Source organism: Balaenoptera musculus, chromosome 1 (genome assembly GCF_009873245.2).
Source record: "Balaenoptera musculus isolate JJ_BM4_2016_0621 chromosome 1, mBalMus1.pri.v3, whole genome shotgun sequence".
NCBI lineage: Eukaryota > Metazoa > Chordata > Mammalia > Artiodactyla > Balaenopteridae > Balaenoptera > Balaenoptera musculus.
Window position 1 is genome coordinate 138739576 of NC_045785.1, and position 26821 is coordinate 138766396.

Genomic DNA, 26821 nt, shown 5'->3' on the forward strand with positions numbered 1-26821 from the left:
ACCAAAAATTTTTTGAAAAAGAAGAGTAAAGTTAGAAAACTTACTGATCTCAACATTTACTGTAAAGCTACAGTAATCAAGACAGTGTGTTATTGGCATAAGTTCAGACACATAGATCAATGAAACATAATAGAGAGTCCAAAAATAGGCCCGCATATGTAAGGTCAATTGATTTTCAACAAAGATGCCAAGGTAATTCAATATGGAAAGGATTACTTTTTCAACAAATGATCTGGAAAAACTTATTATCGACATAGAAAAAATGAATCTCAACCCTTACTTTATCACACACTAAAATTAACGTGAGATGGCTCATAGCCCTAAATGTAAATGCTAAAACTATAAAACTTTTATAATAAACTTTGTAACCTTCAGGTAGACAAAAATTTCTTAGATGGGACGCAAAAGTATGAATATAAGATGTTTGAATTTGGCTACATTAAAATTTAAAACTTCTGTTCCTCATAATATACCAGCAAGAAAATGCAAATGCAAAGGCAAGCCTCAGACTGGGAGAAAATATTATCAATATATATCTGACAAAGGACGGCTTTCCAGAATACATTAAAAAAAAACCTCTTACGACTCACTAAAAGAACCAATAAAAAGTCTACACAAAAATGGACAAATTTGAACAAACTCTTCACCAAAGATGATAGACAGCCAATATATTCATGAAAAGATCTTCACTGTCATTCATCATTAAGGAAATGAAAATTAAAACCATAACGTGATATCACTACACATCCATTAGAACATTAGAGTGGGTACAGTTTAAATGAGCGACAACACCAGCTGTTGATGCACCTGGCACTCTCATACACTACTGATGGGAATGTAAAATTTTACAGCCTCTTTGGAAAAGAGTTTTAGCAGTTTCTCATAAAGTTAAGCATATATTTACCATATGATCAAGCAATTCACTCTTAGGTATTTATCCAAGAGAAATGAAGGCATATGTGCACATAAAGAGTTGTTCACAAATGCTCCTCTCACTTTTATTTCATGGAATCCAAACTGAGAACAACACAAATGTCCATCAACAGGTGAATGTATAAATAAAATATTTAACAATGGAATACTATTCAGCAATAAAAATGAATGAACTACTAAGACATGACAACATGGATCAATCTCAAAATAAGTATGGTAAGTGAAAGAATTCAGACACAAAGGTGTAGGTATTGTATGATATTCAGTGTAATGAAACTCTAGAAAAGAAGAATGTCCCACGTATTTACAGAAAGCAGATCCCTGGCTCCCTGAATACAGTTATGGGGTGAGATCAACTGGGAAGAGGACTGAGCAAATAACCTTTTGGGGTGATGTTCATTATTTTTATTTTAGTGTTGATAGCCTGAGTGAATACATTTGTCCAAAGCCATTGAATATACACTTAAGGTGAGATAAGTAAATTATATCTCATTAAAATTGTTGTTGTGTGTAGTAGTTGCTCTGTTTTTGAGGCAAGGTTTTGGAGTCAGTGTAAGGAAACTTTATAAAGGTGTTGACAATTTCTCTGCTGTATAAAGCCTTTTCTGTATCGGGTACTGTGTCAGGCATTCTTGACACCTTTGCATTTATATTAAAGATGGGATGGAACATAGTGAGTTGAGGAAAAAAAATAAGTAATAAGGAAGGAGAGAACATCTGTGAGTTGATTTATTCAACAAATATTTACTGACCATCTTGTATGTGTCAGCGTGTCCTAGGTACCCTACATATAAAGGTGAGTATAAATACTCCTTGACCTGTAAGAGCTCACAGCCTACTACGATGCAAACTAAAGCACAGTATTATAAATGCTGTGACAGAAATAGGAACAACTTACTTGGGGAGAGCAATTAACTCCCCAGTGGGTTTGTCACCAGGAGGTGACATTTGCATTTGCTTTTAAAATTTAATGCCCAGTGGTTAATGTCATATGCTTTGGAACCACACGGATATAGATTGGAATCCTGGCTCTGCTACTTACTCCTTATGTCAAATGAGAATCAAAATAGGGTGCTATGAGATAATGTATTACAGTACCAGGCGTGTATATGCTCAAGCAGGTGATAGCTGTTGTATTAGGGAGGGCATAGGCTAAGCTGCTCTAACAAAGACAAAGAAAAGGTGAGGGGAAGAAGAGTATTTTGGGTAGGAGTAGTCCATAAACAAAGGCATGAAAGCACTGTTTGGAGAACGGTGAGAAGTCCAGCAATGTGAGGGAGTTGGGGAATTGGAGCACGGCAGAGAGGAGTACATGACTTGTAGGTCAGGACATAGTCAGACCATGACCTACTGTGTTAAGAACCTTGAACTCTATCCTGTGATGGTGCATTCCTATTGCAGGTTCCTAAGGAGGCCAGTGATCTAATTAAAGGTTTTTAGAAAGGCTACTCTGGTGATCGTATAGAGAATGACTAGCAAGAGTCAAGGGCAGAGAGTCTAGTAACTTGGCTACTGCAGTGGTTCAACCGAGAGATAATGAAAGTGTGTATCAAGGTGGTGGCTGGAATATAGAAAAGGCTCTGATCTGAGATGCCTTCAAAGAAGTAATCAACAGGACTTTGTGATCCCTTGGGTAAAGGAGCTTAGTAACAGGGACCAGTTGAGGATGAGTCTGAGATTGCTAGCTCGGGTATCTGATTGGATGGTGTTGAAATAAATCTCTAGGCCCAAGATGGAGCCACTCTTGCCTGGGGGGGTCATGTCATCAAACTGAAACTTAGATAACTTTGTATCCTTGTCAAAGCTCTGCTTGACCAAAAGTGCAGTATGACTGTGTTCACTCAGCCAGTCCTCAAACACGCCAAGCCCACTCTGGGCCTTCTCACCACAAACAAGGTTGACTATCTGATATTTCCTATTTGTCTCTTCCTTGTTCCTTATTCTTTATCCTATAAAAGTTTCTTGCCTTCTGCCTCATTTTGTAGTTCTCTGACAGGAGACTGTCCACTTCATGACGTGTTAAAGTTCGTTTGTATCACCTAAATGAAGTTTGTATCTCGCCATTAGAGGATACAGGAAATCCATGAGGAAGAGAAGGATTCTGTAGTGAGTTAAAAAGTATGCACCATGGGTGCTTTATTTGTGGAAAGCAGTGATTTTGAAAGTGTTTTGGTTGAATATTCTTCTCAGTTCAATTTTTTTGGAGTGTCCTCCAATATACATGCGATTATTTTTAAATTGTATACATGCACCATTATTCTAACATTTATATGTACTATAAAATATAACAAATAGAAATAAAACAGATGAGATGAAATAAGCATACAAATCAAAGTTGCAATTTTTCTCTGCATTCCAGTGTACAGTCTTGGGTACCAAGTCAGGGGTGTGCAACCCACTTTAGACTCACTGGGGTATGAAAGCCATTGTCAGGCCTGTTTGCAGGATTATGGAGTAGAGAGGTGATAGATTTTCTTCACCTTGGGGAAGTCTTACTGACCCTTCCTTTCTTCTCCTTCTTTTTTCTGGATCTTTTTTTTTTTTTCCCCCTGGAATAGGTATGCAAGTCATTACTCACTCTGAGCAATATTTGTCAAACTTTCTTTACATCTGTAGTGCATTGCCCTAGGAGTTCCTTGTAGTTCAAATGAAGCAAGATTTAATTATTTTGGCACAAACTTTGGCTATGATATATAGCACTTACTCCCTAAATACTGGCTAAGACCAAGAGACAGAGGTTCTCTCGTAAAAGTCCCAAACTGGACCCAGAGGATGGTACTTGCATGGTTTGGCCCAGCAGAGAAGATCAGCTAAGGAGTTTTTAGCTCATTCCACTATCTCGTCTCCCCAAGATGATGGAAAAGGAGAGTGAGGGTATTAGTTTGGCTCAAGAGCTCAGACTAAAGCACTGGGGACACTTACGATTAAAACCGATGTGACTGCCCATGTGCTACTCAAATGTACTGAGAGTCCTGCCTTTCTATTTTAAGTTCCTTTTTGGCTGTGTGAGACCAGCCAGGACAGCCTGTTGTACATGAAAGGTGAGTGTTGCCAGATTTTAATTGGGAGAATACAGAACTTATTTTTGACTAATTGGTCCAGTAGGAACTGGAGTAAATCTAAACAACTCTGGAGGTCTACAGCAAGGAAACAGAGAGGGAGAGAGATTTAATCCACCTTCACCCAGGCGGCCTGTTGACAGATTTCTAGGCTGACTTAATCAATGCACTTATTTCTCAGGTAAGACCTCAAAACTACTTGGACCTGATTTCATGGTATTTCATCCTCTGGATGATATTATACGTCCAAAGCAACTTAGCCTGGAATTCCTTTTTAGGACACACAAAAGGATAAAAAAATAAACCCCCACACTTTCTTTGTGTCCCGACTGAAGTGGAGAAATGGAGTAAAGTGCACAGAAGCTGTGACGCTGAGCCTGCTTAAGCTTCACTAGCGTGTTAAGTCATTTTTCAGCCCACAGTGAAGTTAATAATCATTAAAATTGCTCTGGTATCCAGAACCAATGTCAGCTATAATCAAATTGGAGCAATGAACCTGAGCACAGCATTCACTTGAGCTGTAAATCATAAACTCGTCAACCCCCAGACCAGAGACAGAGTGAAGAAGTCAGTGAGTACTGTAAGAGGGTCCATATATTGTTTTAAAGAAAGTCTTAAAAAATAATTAGGCTTTCAGATCACCATACTCTTGTAGCAAAAATGTCCATATGGGACTAAGAAGTGAGAGAACTGACAATGTCAATTTTTGCTTCTGTTTTCTGCCACTTTTTAGCAATAGTGGCATAATTGTTTATTTAGCTCTGGAAGGGCAGGCCTGGGGAAGGGTGATAGGCACCCAGGATTGGAGAGGAGCTGGCAGAGTGGGATGTGAAAGGCCGTAGGAAGAAGCGGGCTCTCAGCTTTGGTAGATAAGGAAGCACAGATTTCAGATAACCCTCTTGGCCTTTCCTCTTCTACGTGAGTGCAAAGAGTTTCTCTTTAAACATTAACGTTACAAAGCCAAATTAACATAGCCACAATTCTGTGAAAATTGTGAAAAGCCATTATAGAACAGAAAGGGAAGCTTTGTGCTGAATCAGACAGATCTGTTTTCAAATTTGCGTTCTGCTATGTGACCTTGGGCGATTCACTTAACTTCTCAGAGCTTCAGTGACTGGGGGATTCATACTTTCCTCACCGAGCTCTCAACGTAATGCCCTTGTGCATATCTGTCTTCTAACACTTATCCTATCATTTTGAAATATATCTCTTTCTCTTCAAATAATTGTGGACTTCCCAGTGGTTCAGATTAAGAACTCCCAGCAGGTAGGCTGATTAAAGGAGGACACGTGCTTATTTATCTTTATTTCTCCCTGCCTCATACACACCTGGCACAATGATTAGACTGAATAAGTAGAATGTTAGGGACTTGGGCAACCCTCCTGTGCATAGCGTGGTGCTGGTAACTTAATTTAGGTTAAGCAACATAACTGTCATGTCCCTGGAAGTTTGCCATCTTGTTGCAGTTAAGTCGCATTGGCCCACTGACCTCCTCAATGAGGAAGCCAGGGATGCTAAATCGTATATTTGCACAATAGCTATTCGCACTAAGAGGTCTGAATCCGAGACACACTGTCATTCAGTTTCCACTTTGGTTTATTGGAAATAGCAAGGTCAAGCTGTGGCAATGAAAAAAAATGGAGAAAGTGGAAAGTCCTGTAAAAGTTAGAGGAGGGAAAAAATAAAAGAAAGTGAAAAGAAACTGCAACCTAGTTGGAATGAAACAGTGACAGAATGACATAATCCTATTTCCCCTCAGACAGATGCCGCACTGGATTTCATACTGACTCTGAAACTAAAACCAAAACCTAACTAAGTATTCAAGCCCACATTCCATCCACCCCTCATTTGCTGGTATCAAAGTTGAGACATTTCACAAACTTGGCTATCGCATACTGTATGTGTGTGGAAAAGGGGCAGATAACGTGGGCCGGTTAGACTACAGCCACATCTGTCAAAACTCTAACCCTTAACCTTAGTGAAAACCTAATCTAGGATCAAACACAGAAACCCTGCAGATATACACAAGCCATTTAATGCAGCCTTTGAAAAGACTGTGACGGACGGCTGCTGCTTTCTGAAGGCCTAATGAGAAATCCAGGCTTGGCCCTGCTGGGAATATTTGCATTCTTAAACAAAAAGTAGGTTCTAAGTCAGTAACTATTTCATATATCCCAGCACGGTCCAACCCTCCAGGCTGAGCTGAAAACATTCCTGACTCTGTTGCTATGCAAAGCAGTTTTCCAATATGCTTTGGAAACCTGTTTGAGATTTGAGAGTAGAATTCGGTTTTCAGTGGCCTCATTTTGGCTTAAGATCTTTTGGTTCAATCCAAAGTAATGTGAGAGTTCTATCCTTCATGGACTATGGAGGGTAAATTCAAAAGCTTCCTCTCATCTAATATACACATGAATGCAGGATGCATCCTCTATGATACACCCTCATAGAGCTTGATGTGAAACAAAAAAAAAGCATAGAAGAAATAAAAGAAGTTGGAGTGTCTTTATAAAGTTCACTGAAAGACTTTGAAACAATCGGAAATATTGAAAATCATTCAAAAATAACGATTGCATCTTTTCCAATACACGTGGAACATGGCCACCGTAACTGCATTTACTGATGAAAATGTTATTGTACTACAGCGTGCCAGCCTTTGGGAAGGTTGTGTCCAATTCCACAAGATATGGTTTTGACTTTCTGTTGTGTTCGCTTTGGGTGCACAGGTCACCTGGGGATAAGCCCACAAGGTCTGTGCAAGTGTCAGAGTCGGGAAGCAGCATCTCTAGTGGTTTCTCCTTCTTGTTTCATTGTCTCTTAGTGTTCCTGTGTTCATTGGGGTCATTGAGTTTTTGACCACATGGGTTAGGTCCGTCCTGTTACATCACGGGTGCAGGCCAAAAAAGCTGAGAAGAAAGTAAAAAATGTGAGCCAGTGGTAAAAGTCATCCTGACACAAGGTACACAGATCCCTCCCTCCCCAACGCTGGATGAATATTGGGCCCCTTCTTTTGGCCTTAGCACCACGTATGGGCATTTGTTTCTATTTCAGAGGTCAAGATCAAGGAAGGAACAACACAGTTAGATGGAAATGAAGATACTGCTCTGAATATAAAGCTTCCTGCACTTAGTCTAGCAAACTGGTGTCTGGGGTGTTCAGCAGGAGTAACTGGATTTAATCATTACTATGTGAAACTAATCAGAGTGGGGCAAGGTGCTATCTGATCTAATGAAAGAGGAACGGTAATTAAGAATACATGTTATATGTAAAACTCATGGTGTCCTTGCTGCTTAGAGACTGCGAAAGAGGATAAGGATTGGTCTAGTGCCAGCTCACTGTAGACGCCTCTCCCGGAAGTGTTTTCTTGAAAGAGATTTCCCCGCACTGGGACCTGCCATTATCCTATGGCCTAGTAAAAGAGACTGTAATTAAATAGATTAGACTTCTGTTTTCAGTAAAGTAAAAGACTGAGAACAGACTGCTCTTTAACCTGAGATGTGGAAAGGCCAATCTATTGGGAAGTTAAATGATTTTGTGCATTAACTGATAAACCCAACAGATTTCCTTCCCTGAACCCAACATTTAAAAAAATTCACATTCCTCCCATGAGAAGCCCTCTTCTGAATCTTTTCAAGAGCTTAGATTCCTGGGAATTCAGATTTTTCAGCATTTACATGGTGTCGTGTCGTAAGTGGAGCATTGACTATTAAGGGGTAGTAGCAGTGTAGTGCAGTGGTGAGGGCACAGCTCCGGGGTCAGGATGGCTTGAGAGAAACTCCAGGACTGGTTCCTTCATCTCTCTTGATCTGAGCTTCTCCTGAGGCTGTTCTGAGGAGGAATTGGTGCTTGCGAAGTGCAGGTCCAGTGCCTGGCACGGTGAATGCTGAATTCACTGGGGCGGAGGTGAGGGGGATTGCTGTTGTTATCGTTGGGACTTAAAAGATGGCTCTGACCTGAATCAGCTCAACTGTCTTCAGCTGGAAGATAAAAATTAGCCTGGGACTAGTGAACTGGGTGATGCTCCCCTAGTGGTTTTTGTATTTTGCCCTCATCCAGCCAGTTAAAGCTGGAGTCCACAGAACTGTGAAACATTGAGCCTGGGACAGTCACGTGATCTACAGTTTCATCTCATTTTAAGTTTTCAAACAATATAATCGCTAAGCTTTTTATTATAATAAAAACGCAGGCCATAAAAGAGTCAGTCCGTTAGAATTCTCTCTCTCTTAGATCACTGAAGGATTCTTCGTGATCTCAGCCTCTATTCTGTTTAGGTGTCCTCTCCCTCCCCCACGTCTGTCTTTGCAGATTTGTTTCCAGACTGGCCGCTCTGAATGGAGACCAGGAAGGGAGCCCAGCTGTTTTCCTTGTGTTGGCTCTCTGTTTCAAGCAGGAATTGCTGAGCAAAGAGCAGCATTTCTCCAGGGAGGTTCACAAGGGTAGTACAAACTCAGTCTGGGTTTTTCTTTCTTTTTTTTTTTTTTTTAATTATTATTAAAAACTTCTGCCAAATACTATCAGTGAGGGGGGAAAAGTACACCAAGTCTGAAGTGCAGTTGGATCACCCTTTAAAAAAGTATCAACTTGAATGAAGAAGGAATGGAATGCCTTGCACTTCTTTAATTTTCTACTTTTAACGGGAGACAGTTGCTTTCAGAGAAAGTCACTTCTAACTCCACAGACTATTGTGCAACTTTGCTCAGTGTTCAGTGAGACAGTACATAATTAAAATTCCTTTGGAAATGGTTGCCCGGTGATTGACATTTGTTCCAAAATACATCGTAATGGTAAATGTGTTATCTCGGACTCCAGTGAATTTTTTTTTAATGGAAAGAAAATAAAATGAAGATTTAAAAAAAAGAGTGATTGAGCTTTTTAAAAAAATTGAAGCAGTATAATAAATTTATGTCCAGTCTTGCTCTCAAAGAGCTGGCAGTCCAGCGGGGGAGACCAGAGCTGAGGAAAGCAAAAGAAAGCAACATGCAGAATATGTGAATTGCCTTATACAGACTAGAATGCTGTTGAGATTCCAAAGAGGAAGAGATAATGAAGATCTGTTTACCTTCTCATACATGGACATATGCTGTCACTTCAAACACAAATAACTTTAATATTGCTGTAAGATGACTTGACATTCCCCCTTTCCCAGACCTAGAAATCTCTCTCTATGTCATGGCTTCCTGGAGTTCTTTCTGTCTGATTATCTGTCTGTGTCCCAGTCTCCATTTCCCCACAGGAATCCCTTGCTTCCAGACAGCTGCTTCTTTCTCTCTTTTCAGATGGAATACACTGGTGAGACCACTGTGACGCACTCCCACAATTGGGGAGGCTATATCCTAATACCTTCTTGGATCCCCCAATTTGTAAACACCGCAATAGCAATCATGATTAGAGAAATCTACCACCCAACCATCCTTAGATTTGGATGCTAAGGATTGGTGAGCACCCCTAAACACCAACTTTACAAAGCCTCAGCAAACTTACAATTGACTACATGACCGAAAATTTGGGGTTGTTCCTGAATAGTCAAAACTCAGAGGTTATATCTATCAATTCCAAGGGGCTATTCATGCTGTTTGTTTGGCTTCCGAATAGTGAATGCATGCATGATATGGTAATAAATACAATATGTGAGTGACCCACAGAAATCACAACCTTTTGCTGTTTTGTTTAGTAGTGTAGATCCCTCAGCTCTACTGGAAAAAAAATTCAATGCCTATTTTTCTTTCTACATTTGGGGGGAGGTGAGTGTTTTATCCCTGTAAGGGGTCTCAGCAGCCTTGTAGTTTATCTACTTATTTTAAAGAGGGGGAAACTGAGGCTGAAAAGTGAAATGGTTTGCTCAAGGCTTACATAGAGAAATTATTATGGCCACATGATTTGAACCCAGGTCTCCTGACTGGAATTTCACTGCTCTTTGTATGATGCTATTCTAAACCTTTGAGTAAAACCAAGATGCAAAGACTCTTCTTGATAGATAGACTTTTTAGGTGGAAGAGTTGTGGATAATAGGAGATAAAGATAAACAAACCTGTCTTATCTGGACAGGACCTCAGCTCATTAGGAAGAAGAATGAGGTAGAGAGAGGGTAGGAGGAAAGAAATGGCAGAAAGACAAGTGATCCTGGAAGAGACTGGGACAGGGCAATGCCAGGCTTTTTCAAGATTAGAAGAAATCTGAGTTGAGTTAAAAAAATCAAAGGATTTCTTCAGGCAGAAGCAAGAGTTTATGTGTATAAAGGGAATAAAGCAGAAATACAGTATTATTAATACGAATGATGGAATCTGCAAGGGCTGAAGAAAAGCATGGACCTAATAGATAAAGACAAGAAACACCACACCATTCCAGTAACGTTCTGAAAATTAAACACTTTTTTTCCTTCCAAAAATATGTAAAGAGGAGAGGTAGGAGAAAAAAGATAATGATTTAGAGGGATGTCTCATACATTATTTACTATCATAGAAGGAAAGTCAAATTTAATAAAGTACTGATTGATTTATCAAAGTCCAGCATGGGGATTAATAAAATAAATAACAGAGTTCAGTGAAATTGTGCCCTAGCACTTACTTTTAAAACCATGTTTCAAAAATATTATTCATGGGCGTTATGGATAATATTTATCAAATCGCAGGAACAGACACTAGTAATGGCAAATTTTTATGTTCTTAGATTGTCACTTAATACTTATGTTTTTAAGATTAGCCCCTGAGAAGTTGATTATTTACTTTTGGTACTTAATGATCATTTAGGATATGAAGCTCTCAACCATGTCTTTTGTCATCACCATAGAAAATGTTATGACCTCCAATCAATGATTATTTTTGAAGTAATGGGAGAAATGTTGTTATTATGTATTTTACATCATAAGCAAAATGTAGTAAATATTTTAAAAAGAAAATGCACATCTTAAAAGCACAAACTTTAAAGAAATTAAAAATTTTAAGGAAATACATACTTTCACATTGATAATAATCATATAATTTTTTGATTACTTATGTAATCATAAATTATTATTTTCACAAATTTCTAACAGCTATCAATTTCTCATAAGACAACTAGGATTTATAAATATTGACTAGAATGGTCTTTGGATTTAACCTAACTTAAAAAACAAAAGCAAAACCTTTCAGCTTTGGTGGGAATGTTAGGGCTCTAGGACTTGAATGCAGTGACCTCAAAAACCTTTACATGGCTTTTCTCGTCTGCAAATTGTTTCTCAGTGTCAAGTGAAAGCATCTTTCTTCTATTTCACCAGACTTGGCTTCCCTATTCTTATCTGACTTCTCTGCTTCAGGCAGTAGAGACAATGTATAATCACAACGCTTTTACAATTAGAAAAAAACCAAAAAACAGCTCTCAAGCAACTTCTTTTTAAATTTTTGAGCAAAACTTTGCTTCTGTGTTCTCTGATCAGATATTTGCCTTTATAGACATACAGTTCCTTTCTACACCCTACCTCCAACTTAAGGATGTCCTCATCATTCTGTGGTTAAAAATAATTCTGCTTTGGGTATCAGGTGTTTTAGGATGACAGTTCTTCAAAGCTGATTTCCCAAAGAGCTTATAAGGACTATGATATTTTAGACTAATTATTAAGTAGAGTTGAAGATTTTTGCCTTTTAGGTTTACAGTGATTACTTATCTGTTGAGTGGGCTCATATTTGCATGGAAGTTGGCTTGTAAGCCTTGACCGTGTGCTTTAAGAAAGAATGCAGTAGTTCAGCTTTAAGGCATGCAGCCTATCAGAGGTAGAAGAAGGTCGACATATGCCTCATGTTTTAATTCTACCAAAAAAATGGCTCCACTATATAGACTTCTAGCTCATTTTAGGAAAATAAGAAACCTATAATGCATGAAGGTATAATGAAACCTATAATGCATGGGCCAGCAGCAGGACTGGCTATATAATTTTGGGGCCCAGAGCAAAATGAAAACGCAGGGTGCCCTTGTTGAAATATTAGGAATTTTAAGACAGTGACAGCAGAGCATTCAACCATGTCTAGGGCCCTTCTTAGCAAAGGCCATGTGTGATTGTGCAGGTCACACCCATAAAGCCTGCCCTGGTCAGAAGTTAAGATGGGAGTAAAGAGGAAAAAGAATGATCCATTTTTTTCATGAAATTTCCCTCCCTCTATCTACCTCACTCTTACCTGTGATTCATCAGATGTGACCATCTCTCAAGGGGCACTGTTATGCCAGTTACCTAAGACAGTGACACTTTAGTCCATGGGGGAAGGGGCATGAGAGAGAGGTCTCATTCCACCAGTGATGAGATAAAGGGTAGGGGTTGAAAGCCTTCTGAACTGACCTAGGAGAGAGAGCGTGAACTTGAGAACCCTACAACTTTCTAGCAGTTACTTAATCTCTCTGAGTCAAATTTTTCATCGCTGTAAAACTGTGACATTTACCTTGAAGCATTATCATATGGACTTGACATAATGTGGAAAATACCTAGCGCGGTGACGGATGCAATGGGAGCTCAATAATATTATGCATATGGTCATTTTGTGTGTGTGAGTGAGGAAAGGTACTGAATATGGGTGAAAAGGCGTCAAGTCTCAGGTCGGGTGGAGGATCTCAAAATGCTTGAAGAGCCTCATAAGAGCTGGCTGTCTCTCTGCATCCGTCCCAAGTTCCCAAGTACTTTGGAATGGTTTAAAACTCAGAATTGCATCTTCTCCCAAACAGGGTAAGGAACAATCTGTAGGAAGTCAAGACACAGTAGAGTTCAGTCTCTAACACTGAAAATTTGCCAACTTTCACCCACACCGTGGAGATGAGAAAGCAGCTGTGGGCAGACAGTAGAGGAAGAGCCAAGGGGTCACTGGGCTATATTACATTTACACACGTTCCATTGTCCACCCTGAGATGCTGCAGTTTGTCTATTTTATCCAGCTACGTCTCCATGATATACAGAGGATACAGCCAAAACCATGTTATGTAGTTTTTCCACTTTGTTTTGATTTATTATTTGTGGTTTACAGTATTATCTCCAATAACAACAATGGAATTTCCTTCCCTACTAATTTGGCCTGTTTCCATGTTGCCTGTTTATTTTCATTTCCTTTTTTTGGACTGAAACCTCCACATGACTCTCCTCTGTTTATTTCCTTGCATGTATGTGTCAGCATCATTTATGTCCACTCAGAAGAACTTTGTGCATTAATGATAAAGGTTCTGTTTCCTGGTTCCTAGGAGAGTGTATTACGTGCTCCATGCTTCTAAGTACTTCACAATGGTTTTGGTTAACAGTTTCCTCATCATTGCTCTCTGCCACCAGACTGCTTGCTCTCCATGGCTTACAGATGGAGCATGTGAGGCAGAGAAGTATCTTGGCTGCAGAAGACCCTTCTCTCGAATCTTCTGACCTATCACCCCTGCCCAGCTTCTCAACGCCGATTTCCATTTACTTTTATTTGGGCAGTAGGTTATGTGAGCATAGGACCTGCTTTTTGCAGACATGCTCAGTTCCTTGAAGACATTTCCAAGAAAACTACTCTGTTGTTAACTAATGAGCGATCGCTGCTTGCAGAATCAGCTGCCTGGGGGTGCAGGATGAATGTTAGACTTGACCCTTTCTTATGAAGAGCTTACAGCCCACTAAGTCAAAAAAAGTTGAAGAGAAGGAATAATTCGACTTTTAATCTGTTATTTGAATATATTAGATCTGCTGCCTTATTTTTACTGGAGTCTCATGATTACTGAATTAACTAATCCACCACACATTCATTTAGTACTTACTCTGTACATGACATCTTCTCTAGTGTTAAGATGCTTGAAAGACCAGAAAGTAGAAATAAAGTTGAAAACAAATAATTATAATAAAGTGTTTTAGGTGACATGATAGAGATCTGTCCAGAGTATATATAGAGACTAGCAAAGGAGGAGGGGCCTTTATTCTCTTGGCGTGGTGGGTGGAGGGGAGGTGACACAAACAAAGGCTTAAAAATCCTAGATGTATCTGAGATCCATAAGCACTTTCTTTTTTTTTTTTAAAATACATTTATTTATTTTATTTATTTATTTTTGGCTGCGTTGGGTCTTCGCTGCTGCGCGTGGACTCTCCCTAGTTGCGTTGAGCAGGGGCCACTCCTCATTGCAGTGTGCAGGCCTCTCACTGTGGTGGCCTCTCCCGTTGCAGAGCACGGGCTCTAGGCGCACGGGCTTCAGTAGTTGTGGCACGTGGGCTCAGTAGTTGTGGCTCACGGGCTCTAGAGCGTTGGCTCAGTTGTTGTGGCGCATGGGCTCAGTTGCTCCGTGGAATGTGGGATCTTCCTGGACCAGGGCTCGAACCTGTGTCCCCTGCATTGGCAGGTGGATTCCCAACCACTGCGCCACCACGGAAGCCCCATAAGCACTTTCAAAGGACTGAAACAGAATGGCAGAGGAGGCAGCCGGGCATGGCGGGAGAAGGGAGGCAGAGGAGGCCTTGGATGCTGTGTTAAGGAGTTTGGACTTCATTCTCCGGGCAAAGTTTTTGGTAGGTGGAACATCATTATCAGATTTGCTTTTTAGAAAAATTACCCTGAGAAGGATAGACCCGGGGGACGTGAATGGAGGTAAGGAGATTCCTTAGGGCAGTATGGTGCTGGGCAGGCATGACTTGATTCTGAACAAGCCAATGGCAGGTAGAATGATGTCAAGGAAGTAGACTTTATAGAATTGTTATCAATTTTTAGATACTGTCTCTGCAGCAACTGCTGATGAAACGGAGGCTCAGGAAAGTAATACAGCCAATAAATATTGAAGAGAACCTTCCTCTGTGCTTCCACTGCAGTTTGGAAACATGATTACTGAGGCGTTTCACACGTTATGCTGTAATACACTGTGTTGTGATTGCTTGTTTACAGCAATTTCTGCCCTGAGACAGTAAGCTTTTTAAGGTGGAGGACCAAACTACCAAATTATTTGTGTATGCCTTGCATGGAGCCTCGAATAAATAAGTGTTTAATAGATGTTTGGAGAGTAAAACTCCTGACACCAGAGCCAGTGCTTCTTCCACATGCACTGCATGGCATGGAGATACGAAAACATCACTCAGGCTTGTCTTACATCAACCCATTTCCATTTCTCCTACTGATGGGCTAGAGCAAAGTGACAAGCAGATAGAACAGGCAGAGGATGCTTTTTACTTTGCTTTACAATTTTTATCACTTCGTCCATTATCAGAATGCATCCCTGCCTCCCGAATCCTGCATTAAAATACCAATCATGAATATCTAAAACATAAAAAGTGGCCATAAATGTTGTTGCCTGTTGTGATACTGTTGTTGATGGTCTCATTATCCACAAATCAAGCGTGATAGTTTGCTTTCCTATCTCTTTTTATGTTACTCAGTGTCTTAACCTGGATCCCACTTTATTCTTCCAAACAGATCCGTAATGCCTCCTGCCTGGCTCTTTCAAGATGGAGGGGAAGCCCGTGGGAGAGCCTGCTCATGTGGTGTCTAAACTCAAACTTTCCACCAAGGTAGAAAGCGCAGGACACTGGCTGGTGGAAGATCATGCTCGGATATGGGAAGTTTTAAAGACAGAGGAGGTAAGACAACTCTAAGTGACACAGTTGGCGCAATGATGGATTTTCTTAGACTTGAAACTATCATTCTTAGTGTAGCCATTATCATAGGCCAGCTTGGCAATTTTTTATTCGGGGGCCATAGGCACAACTACAGCTGGAGAATAAGAAGTCAGGGGTGTGTCCCTTGGACATTAATAATACTCCACAGTGATTCAGCCAAGGGAGTTAGCCCTGACCGATAGGGCTTAAAATATACAAGTAGACATTGTCCTTGTAGAATCCTACCAAACCTAAATGGGAAATCAAATCGTGGTGAGAAAGTTGATTCCTAAGGATCAACTAACACATGTGGAGTTATATAAATTCATTCCTTGACAGCACGAGGCTAAGTATCAGTTAGGGCTCTTTGGTTGCAAGCAACAGAAATTGGCTCTGACTAATTTAAAGAAAATGGGAAATTATTGGAGGATATTGGGAGGCTCACAGAATTGATGGGAAGTTTGGAGAACTGTGTTTGGAAACACGACAGGAACCAAGTCAGCAGGAACTACTCAGAGCCCTACCCCTGGTATGAATTCCAAACAGGTCTCTACCCTCTCCTCATTCTCACATTTCTCTGCTCAAGATGCAAAGCCATGGGAGTGAGGGGGTCACTGCCAAGCTTAGTCACATGTCTTTCTGTTGGTTATTCTGTAAAGAGAAAAGGAATCTCATGAGAAATCATTGTACCAAGTCCTCAGAGCACTTGTGTTTGGTGTCCAAATCTCTAATACCTGCATGTTGTGACAATTCCAATCTAAGAAACTAATGTAACAACTACAGTCTTAAACGTGTGAAATCCAGCCAAAGAAATTGTAAACACTTTCTATGGAAATACTTGCACAACTGATTTTTTTTTTTTTAAGCAATAAAACTCTGCAGAGAGCTCTTGAAGTCTTTGTGTATCTTACCTAACAGGGCCAAGACTAGGATCAGATAAGGGAGGTGCTGAGGGTACAACATTTAAGGAGGCGCTCACTCTTAGGTTTGTGTCCTGCACTTGCACAAACTTGAAAGTTAATGAGTCCTGATGTTTCGCATGCTAGATGACTTGCTTGCCTCACCCTAGTCCTGGCACCCAATTTTATTCCCCTCCCTCCTTACCCAAAGGTAATCACTATCCTGAATTTGATGTCTATCATCCTTATGCATATTTCAATATGTATACTGCATACGTGTTATCTGTATTTCCAATATATAGTATTGATTTACGTCTGTTAAGTTTTACATAAGCTTTATACTGTATATCTACTTCTGCACCTTGCTTTTGTTACTTAACATTTTGTTTCTATTTTATCTGTTTTCCATGATGATACATGTAGTTCTAGTTTATTCATTTTAAGTGCTTTTTATACTCTATTGATTAATAAGGTCAAATTTATTTATCCATTTTCTTATTGATTAACTTTGTTTTTATCAATACAAGGCAGTGTTATACATGTTTCTAGCATAGACACCTAGAAGTGGCATGCTGGATTATAAAGTATGAAAGCCTTCAGTTTTACTAGTTATTACCAGATTTGTCTCCAAGATGGGGACATGAGTTTATATCCCCACTAACAGCATGTGAGAATTTTCCCTACTCTACATTCTCCCAGTTATTGATATCATCAGACCTTTAAATATTGGTGAATCTGATTATTTTGAAATGGGGCCTTCTTGTTTTAACATGAATTTTTTCCATATGGATAATCAATTATCCTTATACCATTTTTGAATGTCCATCATTTCTTCTTTAGCTTGTAATGCTATATTTCGTGTATCATGTTTCTTTACATACTCTCTCTGCTGATGTGATACTCCTTCAACTGTTCTAGCTTTGAAGGAAACCTGGATATCTGGTAGAGCATGTCCCTCCACTGAGTTATTGCTCTTCAAAATTGTCTTGGCTGTTTTTGGAACTTAGATTTTCAATATGAATTTAGGATGACCTTATTAAGTACTGCAAATATGAAGAAAAAACAAAGTCTGCTGGGAATTTGATATGGATTGCAATAAGTTTGTTGATTAATTTGGGAGAGTATCAACATATTTATGATTCAGTGAATATCTTGTCTCATTGTTGACTTTAAAGGGCATGCTTCAATATTTCACCCTCAATATTTCACCAATATTTTATCCTATACCATTTTGCTGTAAGATTTTTATAACGAAGGTTAAGGAAGCTCCTTCTATTCCTTTTTTTTTTGCTAAATGTTAATTTCTTTACATTATAATATTTGATATCTACAAAATAATATACATGTAACTTATAGTGTATAATATTAAAACAAACACTTGTGAGCTCACAACCAACTTAAGAACTAGAATTTTACTGATTTGTTGAATCCATATGTGTAATCCTTCACATCCTGTCCCCTGGATTCCTTTCCTTACAAAGGTAACCGTGTTCTTGAAATCTGTGTTTAATCATTCTTTGGCTTTTAAACAGTTTTATTATGTACATATGTATCCTCCCAAAATATTGTTTAGTCATATAAGCTATTTATATAGTCGTATATATGTGTGATATATATCTGATTTCTTTGGTGACTTATTTCTTTCACTCAACCTGTCTCTAAGATTTTTAAGACTTACAACATTAATATATGTAGTAGTAATTCATTAATTTTTACTGTTGAATAATATGCCATTATGTGGTTATACCATGATTTATTTATTCATAGTTATGTTGATGAACATTTCAATTATTTAGTTTTTTTATCATTATGAACAATGCTACTGTGAGCATGCTTATACATGTCTTATGCCCCTGTATAAGACAAGTTATGTGCAAGTTCCATCTTGCAAGTTATTGCCACATTGTTTTCCAAAGTGGTACCAGTTTACACTCCCACCAACAGTGCATAAATTTCCCCCTATTCCATATCCTTGCCAAGCTTTGGAATTGTCAGATTTCTTAATTTTTCCAGTCTAGTTTGTATAAAATAGAATCTCATTCTTTCCTCGTTTCCTTCTTGCATCTCAACCCCATCTCCGAAAATTTTTCTTTTTCTTTTAGAGTTTACTTTTCTGAGGGTCTAACTTTAGCAAAAGTCTTTCTTTGTGTGTTTTATTATTATTATTATTATCATTATTATTTGGTTTGAAGATGTCTTTATTTTAAGTGCAGTCTTAGAACGATAGTTTAGATGGATATAGAATTTCAGGTTACTTTATCTCAGTACATTGAAAATATTCCATTGTCTTCTGCTTTCCGTTGTTTCCGTTGTAAACTAGCTGAAAGTCTAAGTTTTATTTCTTTGAATATACAGATCTTCCTTGACTTACAATGGGGTTACATCCTCATAATCCCATCATAAGTTGAAAGTATCATAAGTCAAAAATGCATTTAATACACCTAATCTACCAAACATTACAGTTTACCCTAGCCTACCGTAAATGTGCTCAGAAAACTTACCTTAGCCTAAAATCATCTAAATGCAAAGCTTATTTTATAATAAAGTGTTGAATATATCATGTAATTTACTGAATACTGTACTGAAAGTGAAAAAACAGAATGGTTTTATGAGTACAGAATGGTTGTAAGTGTATTGATTGTTTACCTTTGTGATTGCGTGGCTGACTGAGGGCTGTGGTTTCCTGCCATTGCCCAGCATCATGAGAAAGTATTGTATTGCCTATTGCTAGCCTGGGGAAAGATCAAAATTCAAGATTTGAAGTATGATTTCTACTGAGTGCATATCACTTTTTCACCTTCGTAAAGTTGAAAAAATGTAAGTTGAACCATTGTAAGTTGGGGGCCATCTGTGATGTCTTTTCTCTCTAATTACTTAGGTATTCTCTACATCTTTGCTGTTTTGCAGTTTTACTCTTCTGTGTTTAGGTGTTGGTTTCTTTTGTTTGACCTCTTGGAAGTCATAGGGCTTCCCAAATATATGGATTGGTGTCTTTCACCAAAATTACATCTCTGTAATTTTCTTCTCTAATAATTGCTTTTGCTTCATTTTCCTTCTGAAACTCCAACAAGATTTATGCTCATTTTTCTTACACTTTGCTCATGTCCCTTAACCTCTCTTTCAGAGTTACTATCTTTTTTCCTCTCTGTACTGTATTCTGATTAATTTTAGATCTATCCTCCAATTCACTAATTCTCTCTTCAGTTGTATCTAATTTGCCCTTTAATCACTGAGTTTTAAATTTCAGTTATTCTATGTTTTACTTCTAGAAGTTCAGTTTTGTTCTCTTAAAATCTTCTGGTCATTATTTTAGTTTCTTGCTTCCTATTCATATTTTTATTTTTAAAGACTATTTGTCAAGACATTTGAAGAGTATGAGATTTTACACTGTTTGCAAATTAGCTGAAAGAAGACATGAGACTTGTCTCAGAGACAAAAGACTTTATTAGTCACAGAAGAAGCAGTAGCCAGAGTGTCAGCATGTTTGTTTTGGTTCCCTATGTCCCAGTTCCTACAGGAATGACACAGATAGGCCTAGATAGCTGTTTGCACAGGAGAGGATCACTGACCTTGGGGAACTTGCCAGTTTATAGTAGACCGTAAGAAAGCCTACACTTTCTCCTAGTGAGAGACATTACCTTATCCTTGAAGGATACTCACTGCAAACACAGACCTGAAAAATGGTCCAGGTAAAGATCAGCTAGAGCCTTGGTTTTTTTTGTTTTGTTTTGTTTTTGTTTTTGTTTTTTTGTATACAAAGCAAGATATGCAGGAACAAGAGAGAGTCATGGAGGAGTGTTTCTGAACAATATTAAATATAATGGTTTTATATTCTAAATTGGCAATTCTGATAGCTGTGAGTCTTATTCAACTATCTGTTTTTTCTTTTGGCTCTTGCACTTGGTGTTTTGGTTCTTTGTGTGTTTTATGATTTTTGAAAGTGGGTTCAATTTTCTGGGAATGAAAGGAGTTTACTCTGGAGAGAAATTGCATTTACTTCTGGGAGCACTATCAACTGGAAGGCACTTTAAAATAAATTCTTAGCTTGAGGTTTTTCAGACCACTCAATGTGAATATAGGCTGGAAACCTATAGATATGTATGCTCGTGGTAATTAATTCTAGGGGGAAATGACTCCCCTCTCCCTGCCCCTATCCAGCACCATATTTCAAGATAAGCAATTTTCCTTGTGTTGTCATGGAGGGCATGTGGTTTAACACAATAAGAGTTTATTTCTCAATCACATAATAACCCAATGTAGGTGTTTCTGATGAGAAAGAAGCTTTTCTCCATATGATGATTCAGGATCACAGATTACTTTATTCTTGCAGCTCCACCATCCTCTGGGGCCTAGGAATATTCTAAGTTCAGATAGCAATTAGCAAAAAAAGAGATTGAAGAAGACACACCCAGTTCTTAACCTTCTTGGACCAGAGTGACATACATCATATCACTTTACATTCTATCATCACTGAGAACTAATCCCACTGTCCTATGTGGATATGAGGGAGGTGAGGTGGGGAAATGTAATCTCTGGCTGGGCAACCACTTACTAGTGATGACTCAGTACTCTGGAAAGGGAAGCACAAATTGAATTCTGGTGGGCAGTTAAATAAGTGTCTAGCAAAAAACAAAGCTTAAGTTTACCTGGTTAAGCCAATGCCCTCAAAATGGAGGCTGACTTCAGTGCTTATCTCTGTAGGTTCTTCTTTCATATAGGTTTGGCTTTTAAGAGTTCTTAATTTTTTGTCAGCCCATCAATATATTGAAAAAGACATTTTAGTTTTATTTTATCAAGCATTTTTTAGTTGTTCTTAGGGGGAGAGTTGAATTACGGTATTCAGTCCACAATACTGCTGGAAATGTGAGTCCTACACTCTCTTGTGAGTTAAAGTGTGTCTTAAAAATATATGCTTTTTAAACTTATTTTTAAAAAAGTATTTCACTTGGTCAGAAAGTATCATCTAGATAATGTTGAATCTTTATTATTTTTGGCCACATTTAGATAGGTACCTTCTCACACAATATTTATAACTGACTTCTTAGAATCATTTATAAATTTTATGTAGGCACAAATCAGTTTGTCAAATATATTTGAATTTAAAATATTATTTCATCTTTAATGTATTAATTTTAACTATTCTAAATGTACCATTAAATATAAATATTTAATGTTAAATTATAAATAATACCTGCATATAGCAGAAAATAATGAAGTTTTTGATGAATGATCAAGCATGAAAAATAAGTGTCTTTATAAAATCTCCATATCTTTTTTTTCCAATTTTTATTGGAGTACAGTTGATTTACAATGTTGTGTTAGTTCAGGTATACAGCAAAGTGAATCAATTATACATATATATATATTATATATCTCCACTCTTTTTAAGATTTTTTCCCATATAGGTCATTACAGAGATGAGTAGAGTTCCCTGTGCTATACAGTAGGTTCTTATTAGTTATCTATTTTATATATAGTAGTATGTATATGTCAATCCCCATCTCCCAATTTATCCCTTCCCCCCAGTAACCATATGTTTGTTTTCTACATCTGTGGCTCTATTTCTGTTTTGTAAATAAGTGCATTTGTACCATTTTTATAAAATCTCGGTATCTTTTTTATTTTATTATTATTATTTTTTAACATCTTTATTGGAGTATAATTGCTTTACAATGGTGTGTTAGTTTCGGTATCTTTTATTTTTTAAAATGAGCAAGGGAGCAGTGAGGAGGTTGGACATATTTTTGTTGTGATGAAAATGTTCTGTCCTTTGATTGTCATGGTGGTTACATGAATATGCACATTTGTCAAAACTAACTGAGCTATGTACTTAAAATTGATACACTTTATTATATGTCAATTATGCCTCAATAAAGTTGACCTTAAAAAATGGGCAATAGGTTGGGGGAACAGCATTAAATAAATCAGTAATTGCAATGCAGTGTGATGAGTGCTGTAATAAATACACCCACAGGTGTTTGCAGAGCCTACAGCAGGGAGCTGTAGTCTAGCATGGGTGTGAGTAAGCTTATGTAGGTGTGGGTGTCAGGGAAAGAAAGCTTCCCAGAGAGGTAAGACTTGAGTTCATTCTTAAAAGAAAAGTAGAAGTTAGCCCAGAAAATGGGATCTTAGAAGGGGAACCAGAGCAAGTATTCCTGGAAGAGGATAAATTGTACAAAAGGGCAGTATTAGAGAGAACATCCTGCAGTTTGGAGCATCTGTAGCAGAAGAGAAATGGCAAGAGATGAAGCTGCTGAGAAGCACCAAATAACGAAAAGTCTTATATGCTTCACTTGGATATTCAGAAATTGTCCTGTGGGCCCTGGGGAGTCAGTAAAGGGTTTCAGGCAGGGATAGTGACACGGTCAGATTTGTTTTTTAGAAATGCTGCTCTGTCAGACATGGGAAGGGTGGCCTAGAACACTTCAAAACCGCTCTTGGCCACTTTGGTGTCCTTCTTCTCTGTCCACGCTATGCTAGGGATTATTTGGGGTTGTTCTTTTTTTCATGATGGGAATTCTCTCTTTCCAGCTAGGCTGTCTGTCCTTGAGACCGTGTCCATTAGTTTTAATTCTACTTCACTTAGAAACCCTAAAGCACTGGCATACTGCTGGACACAAGTTGAAATAAATACCTGATGGTTGATTGATGAATCATTTTCATAGTGATTCTGTAATCATGTAATCATGATTTCATAGTAATATGTTGTTTCTCTAAATTTTAACATCAACCAAAATACTGCCATCTCTGGGTACAAAGGTGATTCATTTGATTCACCATTGTATAGCACTAAGTGGTGGTGTTTTTTTTTTGTTGTTGGTGTTGTTACTGATTGAAATTGCATCAACTCATTCATTATGCACTGGACTTATCTGTGCTCAGTGCCTTACATTTGTGAGAAGGCTGCCAAGATAAGCAATATTCTCTGTGGCTGTGAAACAGAGATGTTTTCTGTGTGAAATTAAACTAGTGAACGCCTGTATGGAGTCTCTCCCTCTCAATCCAGTTCTGGAATGTGGGCCCACACTGTAACATCACATTCTTGGAGGAAGAAATAGTATGTGTTCATCATGCATACTTTGGAGATTAAATCATACTCATCTGAGGGATAGGAAGAGAGAGAATTTTTTTAAAAAAGAAAAACTAGATGACAATTTGGACAAGCAATGGGTGTGCATTGTATTCATCTCTGAAGAGTCAGCTCTTTGCTGAACTTAAAGGCTATGGCTCGATGACAGCACTAGGCTTCTTCTTTGTGATTCTGAATGACTTCTTCTCTCTGCCACAAATTTTAACATGAGGCAAAGGAATAGAAATGTCCTGCCTAGGACCTTATTAATATATAAACATGCTTTGAAGTATTTTTACTGAGATGAGTAAAGTAGACATTATCATCAGTAGTGAGAAATGGAACATTGAGACCGAGTAATATTCAATTGGGGTCTGTAAGGGAGGAAAAATGTCATTTATTGAGCACCTACTCTGTGTCAAGAACTGTCCTTGGCACTTTTATATTCATCTATATATATATATATATATATATATATATTTATTAAATGGATTGTGCTTTTAGTCATCTTTATTTATTTATTTTTATATTTATTCTTGGCTGTGTTGGGTCTTCGTTTCTGTGCGAGGGCTTTCTCTAGTTGCGGCGAGCGGGGGCCACTCTTCATCGCGGTGCGCGGGCCTCTTCACTATCGTGGCCTCTCTTGTTGCGGAGCACAGGCTCCAGACGCGCAGGCTCAGTAATTGTGGCTCACGGGCCTAGTTGCTCCGCGGCATGTGGGATCTTCCCAGACCAGGGCCCGAACCCGTGTCCCCTGCATTAGCAGGCAGATTCTCAACCACTGCGCCACCAGGGAAGCCCTTCATCAATATATTTAATTGTCACAGCCATAGGGACATTTCTGATAAGGATTTTGAAGATTAGAAGTTAAGGCACATGCTCAAAGATACATAGCTGGTAAGTGGCAGAGTAAGATTCAAACTCAAGCTTGTCTCTCTTCATTTATACTCTTGCCTCCTCATGAAGCTGTCTACCAAAATTGTTTAAATTGACCTGATTCTACATTTGGTTTCCCTGCCCAGACTTCAGCTTAATCTTGGCCAGGGCAGCATCCTCAGCACAATAAATGGTACCAGTCTTGCTCTCCTAGGGCTTGGCTCAGCAGTGTCTCGTGGGAATAAACACCAACGTGCCCACTGAGTCATAACTCTCCTTCATTCCTCAAAGTGTTGTCCAAGTGTGTGGCTGGGTTTCCATCTCAGTTTTCCCATGTAGTATCCAGGTATCTCATGGAGACTGCACCCTGCCCTTAACTCCATCCCATTTAAATGGAGCCCTAAACCTCTGCTAAGCTCTTCATAGCTCTTTTTTCTGCATAACTGAATCCTGCTCCGCATACTCGAAGCTATTGACTGGAGTCCAATAGTGTGAACAGTCTGATTGTTTGGAACCTGGGTATTTTCACCCATTCCCTGAACTACTGTTGCTTCCTTGGACATTAAAGCCTGCCAGAATCACATCAGAGTTTTCCTATGCTCTTGAGATACTGCTCACCAAACAGTCTGCTATCACCACGGGACACAGACCTACTATCAGGGAAGTCTCTCTAGCTCCAATCTACCCACCTTGTATCTTCATATTTTTACCCCTTGGCTCTTGCTGCCAGAGTCCCAAGTAGCCCCATGTAAGACCATTTGAGTTATGGCATGAGGTTTCCAATAAGCTTCATAGTCTAAACTAAAGGGGGATACCCCTGATATCAAACCTTTCATATTGGCTACTTTTCAGTGTTGGTGTTAGAAGGTGCTCGAGTATCACCTCTTCAAGGAAGACATCCTTGACCCCTCTGGTCAGGGTTAGTGACCCTACCGTGTGGTCCTACCTCTGCTTATCTATCTCATAAGACTCATCACATGAATGGTACTTGAATGTTTATATATTGCTGTCTCTCAAACTAGAATGTAAGCTTCTCAAGGGCAGGGCCTCTGTCATATTCATCTGTATATGCCAATATTATTCACAGTGTTTGGCACTTGGTAGGTGCTTAAGAAGTATTTACCAAATACAGAAAATATATAGAGGAGTTAAGAGCGTGGACTCTGGAGCCAGACTTGCTGTGTGACCTCGTTAAATTTCTTAATCTCTCTGTATTTCAGTTTCCTCATCTGTAAAACATGTATACTAATAGGTTGTGAGAATTAACTGAGTGATAAGATGCAAAATGCTTAGAACAGTGCTCCTACATAACAAGCAATAGATGCAGACTTTTATTATTATTGAATGAATCAGTGAGGGGGGAAGAGTACAAAATGTTACACCACCCTGGCCTACTAATTTTACAATAGTTGCTTCTGACCCGTGCCGTCTAAGTTCAAGATTGCCCCCATGTTCTGGAAGGCCTCACACTCCGGGATCCTTTTTATGTTTTTAAATTACTACGGGATTTGAACTGGTAGACACAGCTGCCTGACTCCAATGAGACTGCCATCACCAAGGTTCCTATGGGTGATCTTTCCAGGAAGAAGACAACCCCAACTAAACAGCACTGTGTTGAGATATACAGATAATTCCAGGGAGTGGCCAGATAGGGGGGCTTTCGAACCACTCAGCTCCTCCCTCTCCCCCCCATGTGTGAGGGGGGACGACACTTGAGTCAGCAGTGTGCGCCTCAAGGCCCTCTTCCTGAAAAGGAGTAGGCAGGCTGGGTTCTCAGCCTTGTGTTATCCTAGCTGCTGACTCAGTTGCTCAGGTGACTATTTGAGTGGGAAAAGGCCAAGCCCTTTTAGGAGGATAAAATTGTTATGTAGAGAGCTTTCTCCTGTAAAACTCTCTTAGACATTTGCAACCAATTTAGCCTGTTCTGTTTGGCTCCCAGTCCTAGAATGCACCGTGACTTCACCGTATCAGACATGAACATTTCTTTGCATTTTGCTACAGGGAGTAAAGGAAACTCCAGGTGAATTTAGGAAGGAAGGGAGGGAGGGAGGGGAGGAAGGAAGGAAGGGAGGAAAGAAGGAAGGAAGGAAGAAAGGAAGGAAGGAAGGAAGAATGGAAGGAAGGAAGGAAGGAAGGAAGGAAGGAAGGAAGGAAGGAAGGAAGAAAAAGACCAGTTTCTTGAGGGCCTGGAAATCATTCCTTCATGGGGCTTGCATTCATGTGGGTCTTAGGTCTCCAAGAAAAAGTTTGCAAAGCAGTTCTGTTTCAGCTCATTGTTTTCCAAAATGTGTTCGTTGTAAACCTCAGGGTATCTTTTTTTTTTTTAATAAATTTTTTAATAAAATTAATTAATTAATTTAATTTTATTTATTTTTGGCTGTGTTGGGTCTTCGTTTCTGTGCGAGGGCTTTCTCTAGTTGCGGCAAGTGGGGGC

At 39.0% G+C, this 26821-nt stretch overlaps 1 protein-coding gene across 2 annotated transcripts in view; it reads left to right on the plus strand.

Moving 5' to 3' along the window:
* The window catches only part of RGL1 (ral guanine nucleotide dissociation stimulator like 1), a 286150-nt gene that overhangs the window by 87153 nt on the left and 172176 nt on the right, over nucleotides 1–26821 (plus strand). For both annotated transcript variants that reach the window (XM_036863740.1, XM_036863756.1), the window contains exon 2: nucleotides 15362–15525. In XM_036863740.1, the coding sequence (XP_036719635.1) occupies nucleotides 15394–15525 (132 nt within the window). In that variant the 5' untranslated portion in view covers nucleotides 15362–15393. The remainder of the gene's footprint in view (nucleotides 1–15361; nucleotides 15526–26821) is intronic.